Raw genomic sequence first — 6,173 nt, forward strand, 5'->3', positions numbered from 1 at the left:
TCCGCGGAACCTCAGGAGAGCGAGCTCGGTACACCGAGAGGTCAGAAGGTCCCATTCGTTCCAAGGCCACGAATCAGCGAAGGAACAATTTCCGCAGCCGCCCTCCCTTCGAGGCTTCCAACACTGCCTCACCACCAACGGGGTGTTTCTCGCCCGGCGTAGCGGGGTCCCTCGCAAGATCAACGGTAGCTCACCCACTACCCCCGAGCTCCCTAGCCTCCCAGTTCCGCAGCCGGCACCCGGGCCCCGCCTCCCGGGCTGCGGAAGCCCTGCCCCCGACGGCGCGGCGATCGCAGCGACCAGCTGCGGCGGAGGCATGAGGGGCAGGGGCGGGGCCGTGAGGGGAGGAGCCGCGGGGGTGTCCCCTGCTTTCGCGTCCGTGAGCCCTTCCGTGGAGGAAGAAGACCTGGGTGAGGACTCGCCCCGTGCGCCCGTGTCGTCGCCGCCGGAGAGCTGGGGCGCCTGTAGACCGCGGAGCTCTTGGCACAGCCGTCGCCAGCAGAACATGGCGCCGTGGACGTTCTGGCGCTGCTGCCAGCGAAGCGTGGGCTGGGTGCCGGTGATCTTCATCACCTTCGTGGTAGTCTGGTCCTACTACGCGTACGTGGTGGAACTGTGCGTGTGTAAGTATCAAGCGCCGCAGGGGCGGCTCGGCGAGTCCGGAGAGCGGCGGGGCCGGGGTAGCCTGGCCGGGGACGGTGGGAATGGAGGGTCGGGGGCCGCCTGACCGGGACGGTGGGAACGGGGGTCGGGGTCGTCTGGCTAAGGACGGTGGGAAGAGGGGTCTAAGGCGGCCTGGCCTGTACGGTGGGAACGGAGGGGGGGGTCTAGGGCTGCCTGGCCGGGGACGGTGGGGCCGGGGGTGCCGGATGGGCCGGGGGGGGCAGGGTGGCCGCGCTCCGGGAGGAAGACGGGGCCTCTGCGGTCCCGGCCGCTCCCGCCGCGGTTCTGTACCCAGCCCCGCCCCCGCCCCGCCCGCCGGCGGCAGCGCCTCTCGGGTCCGTGCTTGGTGGGCGTGTTGCCCTAGCGGCAGCCTGAGGTGCTCGCCCCCGGGGGCGTCGAGACCCGGTCTCTCCGGCAGACCTGAGGCCACTCGGCTCTCTCCCTTTGTTGAGCCCGCGCGGCTCCGGGCCTGCGGCGGCTGGGTGACGACCGCGGCGCCGCCTCCCGGCGCTTTCTCGGGCTCGGGATCTTAGAAGAGGGAGGCAATGATGGCTTCCTGGTGTCTGCGGTTATCAGCGAGGTTCCTCATTCTTCTGTGAAGGAATGTTCAGAAAGGTGTTTTCTTCGAACGGGAGGAGTCGAGCTTGGTAGAAAGTCCCCCCCACCCCCCAGTTGTATTTTTTTTGTAGGTTTTTTTTTTGGTTGGTTGGTTTTGTGCTGTTTATTTTTTAAAAAATAAATCTGTACCCTCTAGATTGTTTTTTTGTCCAAATAGCACTAAAAGAAACCCTTGATACCTGAAGAGCAGGCTTCGGGCGGTGGGGGACGTCTTCTGCCGTGGCCTCTTCTGCTGGAGGTAGTTTAGCCTGAGCCTACGAATGAGTGCCCAACAGTGATATTTGCTGGGTACTTGGGTACTTGACCCGTTTTAAAGTTCATTTCTTTACAGTTTGAATCCTGTAGCTTATACAAAGTGTTGTTTTAAGATAGAATGGGTGAAGCGATACATAGCCTGGTTATCTTTTTATTGGCTAATATGGAGATTTATGTTTCTTACACCTTCAGATTTGGGGTTCTGTCTTGTTTTCGTTACTTCCATTTCCCTGGTAAGTTTTTAGTACTCAATTCTTACCTAATTCTCAGAGGAAAAAAGCAGTAAGAATGCAGTACACTTGAAGAATTCAGGATACTGATTTGAATAAGTTGTCCTTAAGCTTGAAGTTGTCATTAATCAGCTACATTGTTTGGGGGCTACAACTACAATAAGGAGCCCTGGTGGTGCAATGGTTAAGTACTCCAGTGCTAACTGAAAGGTAGGCCGTTTGAACCCACCCAGTCACTCTTCTAGGAGAAAGACCTGCTCCTGTAAAGATTACAACCTTGGAAACCCTATGAGGCAGTTCTACTCTGTCATACGGGGTCACTGTGCGTCACAATAGACTTGATTCTGTCTAACAGCAACAACACTGTGTGATATTGTGCAAAGGTTGATATTGCCGCTAACCAAAAGGTTGGATGTTTGAGTCCACCCAGAGGCGCCTTGGAAGAAAGGCCCTAGCAATCTGCTTCCCCCAAAAATCTGTCACTGAAAACCCTTTGGAGCACAATTCTACTCTGACACGCGAGGGGTTGCCAGGAGTCAAAATCCACTACTTAAGTTACACAGCTGTTTTTGACATATGCTGGCTTCCACAGGGTTGTTCTGTCTGCTGTTGATGTTTTCTTGAAAACCTAGTACCTAGGGGTGTTTGTAAAAGCAATCCCTTGGTATCTCAGAAGATGTAGTCTTAGATCCTAGACTGAGTCCATAGTTACCTGGAGGACGGGTATTATATTATTCTTTCAAAAAATAGCTACATGAGGTAAATACTAAGTGTGTGAATGAAAGGGCACTATACCTCAGAATGGCAGAATCAAGACTTATTAAATTATTGGTTCTGGAATTATACAGATACTCAAATAAGTACTTGGTTAAAAAGCCAGAATTCTGTCCAGGGAAAAGAATGCTTTGCCCTAGAAGGTTTACAGTTAGGGTTTTTCTAAATTAAAATGTCCAGCTTTTCACTAAGAAAATTATTTTGCATTTATAGAATGCTTGCTTTTGAGGAAAACTATCCCTGTAGGTAAGCCCCTAATAAATTAGTTGTGAAATAAATTTCCAAACAATAATAGAGTTAATCTGTTGAATATAATTGTTTAATGTCTCTCTCTCTCTCTTTTTTTTTTTTTTGGATACGAAAATGTTTGCCAAAAGTTATATTTGTTTGAAGCAATTAGAATTGACTGAACAGATTGAAGTATTTCTTCAGGCCACTTCCAGAAAGTCATAGTGATATTTAGGACTCTCAGCCTCTGAGGATACTTTATCTTCTTATTTACTCTGAAGATTCATTCTGAAGTGGATATTTATTACAAAAGTTGTACCAGCCTTATTTAATTCTGTAGGACTTTTCACACGCTAATGTTAATTCTCAGTGGTTTTGAAGTAAAGCTTCTGAAGGAACATTAAAAATGTGCATTTATGTTAAGATTACACAGCATCACTTGTAGATGGTTTTTGTCAAAAATACTCAAAGGTGATGAGATCAAATAATGCTGTGGATAGTCTTAAATTGTTCCTGATTTCTTCCTTTTCTTCAAATAAAGAAAGGGAAATGAACGTGAATCAAGAAAGACCAATAGCGAACATTGATTGCAAAGTAGCACCCCCACCCCCTTTTTTATTTCTTAGGCATTTAGTCCTATAATTTCACCCATAAATACTGCTTTAGCCACATCCCATCAGTTTTGATATGTTGTGTTTTCATTTTCATTGAGTTCAAATATTTTCTAATTTCACTTTTTTAAAGTAATTTTTCGTTGTTGTTGAGAATATACATAGCAAAAACATACACCAATTCAGGTTTCTACATGTACAATTCAGTGATACTGATTACATTCTTCAAGTTGTACAACCATTCTCACTCTACTTTTCTGCTTTGTTCCTCCCCTGTTAACATAAACTCACTGCCCCCTAGGGTTCCTATCTAATCTTCCAAGTTGCTGTTGTCACTTTGATGCCATATAGATAATTCTTGAAAGAGCAGACTGCTCAAGGCAGACATTACTTACTAGTTAAGCTAAACTATTATTTGGTTTTAAGAAGATTTTGGGATATTTTTAGTTTAAGGTTTAAAGATAATCTTAGGGCGGTAGTTTCAGGGGTTCATCCAGCCTCCGTGGCTCCAGAAAAGCTAGATTCCATGAGAATTTGAAATTTTATTCTACGTTTTCCTTCTCTTAATCAGAATTCTTCTGTAGAATCTTTGATCAAAATGTTCAGTAATGGTAATGGGCACCATCCCGTACTTCTGGTCTAATGACAAAGGAGGCAGTCGTCCATGGAGGTAATTAGCCACAGATTTCATTTTCTTCTCCTATTCCTGACTCCTTCTCCCTCTGTTGCTCCAGGCAAATAGAGACCAATTATTGTGTCTTGGGTGACCCTCATTTCACTTTTGACTCCTTCTGTGACATATGAGTTTGGTTTTAGGTGCTGTCGTGTTGGTCCTGACTCATGGCAACCCTATGTACAAAAGAACGAAACTCTGCCTGGTCCTGTGCTATCCTTACAGTCGTTGCTATGTTTGAGCCCATTGTTGCAGCCACTGTGTCAATCCATCTTGTTGAGGGTCTTCCTCTTTTTCACTGATCCTCTACTTTACCAAGCATTATATCCTTCTCCAGGGACTGGTCCTCCTGATAACATGTCTAAAGTATGTGAGACAAAGTCTTGCTATCCTAACTTCTAACGAGCATTCTGGCTGTACTTCTTCAAAGACAGTCTTGTTTATTCTTCTGGCGGTCCATGGTATATTCAGTATTCTTCACCAACACCACAATTCGAATGTGTCCATTCTCCTTCAGTCTTCCCTTTGCATTGTCCAGCTTTCACATGCATATGAGGTGATTGAAAATACCATGGCTTGGGTGAGGCGCACCTTAGTCCTCAAAATGACATCTTTGCTTTTTAACATTTTAAAGAGGTCTTTTACAGCAGATTTCCCCAATGCAATATGCCATTTGATTTTTTGACTGCTGCTTCCATGGGCATTGATTATTGATCAGGGAAGAATGAAATACTTGACAGCTTCAGATTCTTCACCATTTATCATAATGTTGTTTATTGGTCCAGTTGTAAGGATTTTCATTTTCTTTATGCTCAGTTGTAGTCTTCTTTTTTAGCATAATGTTTTTGAGGTTCGTCTGTATTATAGCAAGTATCAGTATTTTTCCCCTTGTTCTCTACTTCACGTTCCAGTTTGTATTCTGTTTTTAAAATAAATTTATAGTTTTACTTAAGAATATACTTCTAGTATGCCTCCCAATCCTTTGTGCTTTGAATTAGAAAATAAACAAAAAGTATGCATTCATTATGTCATACTTATTTTAAGTACTCGAGTAATCCTCATTACAAAACTTACGGTGTAACTAGGTTCTATTCATCTTCTTATCTACTGGAGAGCCTCAAACTGGTACCTTTCAATTGCTGTGTGTTGAACTGAACAGAAATATACACTAATAAACTCAGTTGAATCACGTTTGAATATGTTAAAACAAACGTCCAGATTAATAGTGCTAATTAGATTACAATTACAAAACATACATTTCAACAGTTCTGGGAGTCGGGCTACAGAAATCGTGTATTGGTTCTGCAGTCTTTGTTTTGAATTATGAAACAATGATTCTTTGAAATTACACTGACATTGTTGTAAAAACAAAAACCTGCCTGTCCTAAATCTCATCCTCAAGGTTGACATAGAGAAACTTAAAGCATGAATTAGAATTAAAAACAAATAAAAACTTTGTGTTAGTTTTGTTATTTCCTAATCTGTTTTCAGGTGCTGAATTACAGTTATAAAAAAACCCATAGCTGTCAAGTCAATTCTGACTCATAGTGACCCTGTAGTACAGAGTAGAACTACCCCATAGGATTTACAAGGCTGTAATCTTTATGGAAGCAGACTGCCACATCTTTGTCCCACAGAGTGGCTGGTGAGTTTGAACCACTGACCCGTGGTTAGCAGCTGAGCACTTAATCACTGGGCCAGCAGGGCTTCTCTTTGAAAGCTGTAACTAAACCAAACCCATTGCCATCAAGTCAAATTTCAATTCATATCAATCCTGTAGGACCAAGTAGAACTGCCCCATAGGGTTTCCAAGGCTGTAATCCTTATGGAAGCAAACTGCTACATCTTTCTCCTGTGGAGCGGCTGGTGGGTTTGAACTGTGAACCTTTCAGTTAGCAGCCAAGCGAGTTTTTAACCATTGCACCACCAGGGCTCCTTTGAAAGGTTTAGTGCCCTGCAAACCTCTTTATTTGCATTCTGCAGCCTCCTCTTCCCTTTTTTTTTTTTTTTTTTTTTTCATTGTTGTACTGGATAGATGGATGCTGCTCTTAAGTTGACTCCGACTCATGGTGTCTAAGGAAGCATCATCCTGAAAATCGCCATCATGTTTGGGTCAGTTGT

General features: G+C 44.8%; 1 protein-coding gene across 9 annotated transcripts in view; it reads left to right on the forward strand.

Moving 5' to 3' along the window:
- The first annotated feature begins 385 nt into the window (after nt 1–385).
- ZDHHC20 (zinc finger DHHC-type palmitoyltransferase 20) overlaps nt 386–6,173 on the forward strand; it is an 85,203-nt gene continuing 79,415 nt past the window's right edge. For 3 of the 9 annotated variants that reach the window (XR_002825887.1, XR_002825888.1, XM_023742441.1), the window contains exon 1: nt 387–623. Coding sequence is in view for 6 of the 9 variants with exons in the window: in XM_023742441.1 (XP_023598209.1) it covers nt 506–623 (118 nt within the window). In the remaining 3 variants the exon portion in view is untranslated. Of the gene's footprint in view, nt 624–6,173 lie in introns of all 9 variants that reach the window. The other 6 variants (XM_004388393.2, XM_023742438.1, XM_023742439.1 and 3 more) reach the window with 4 other exon arrangements.

The sequence above is a fragment of the Trichechus manatus genome, unplaced genomic scaffold (assembly GCF_000243295.1).
Source record: "Trichechus manatus latirostris isolate Lorelei unplaced genomic scaffold, TriManLat1.0 scaffold00210, whole genome shotgun sequence".
Taxonomy (NCBI): domain Eukaryota; kingdom Metazoa; phylum Chordata; class Mammalia; order Sirenia; family Trichechidae; genus Trichechus; species Trichechus manatus.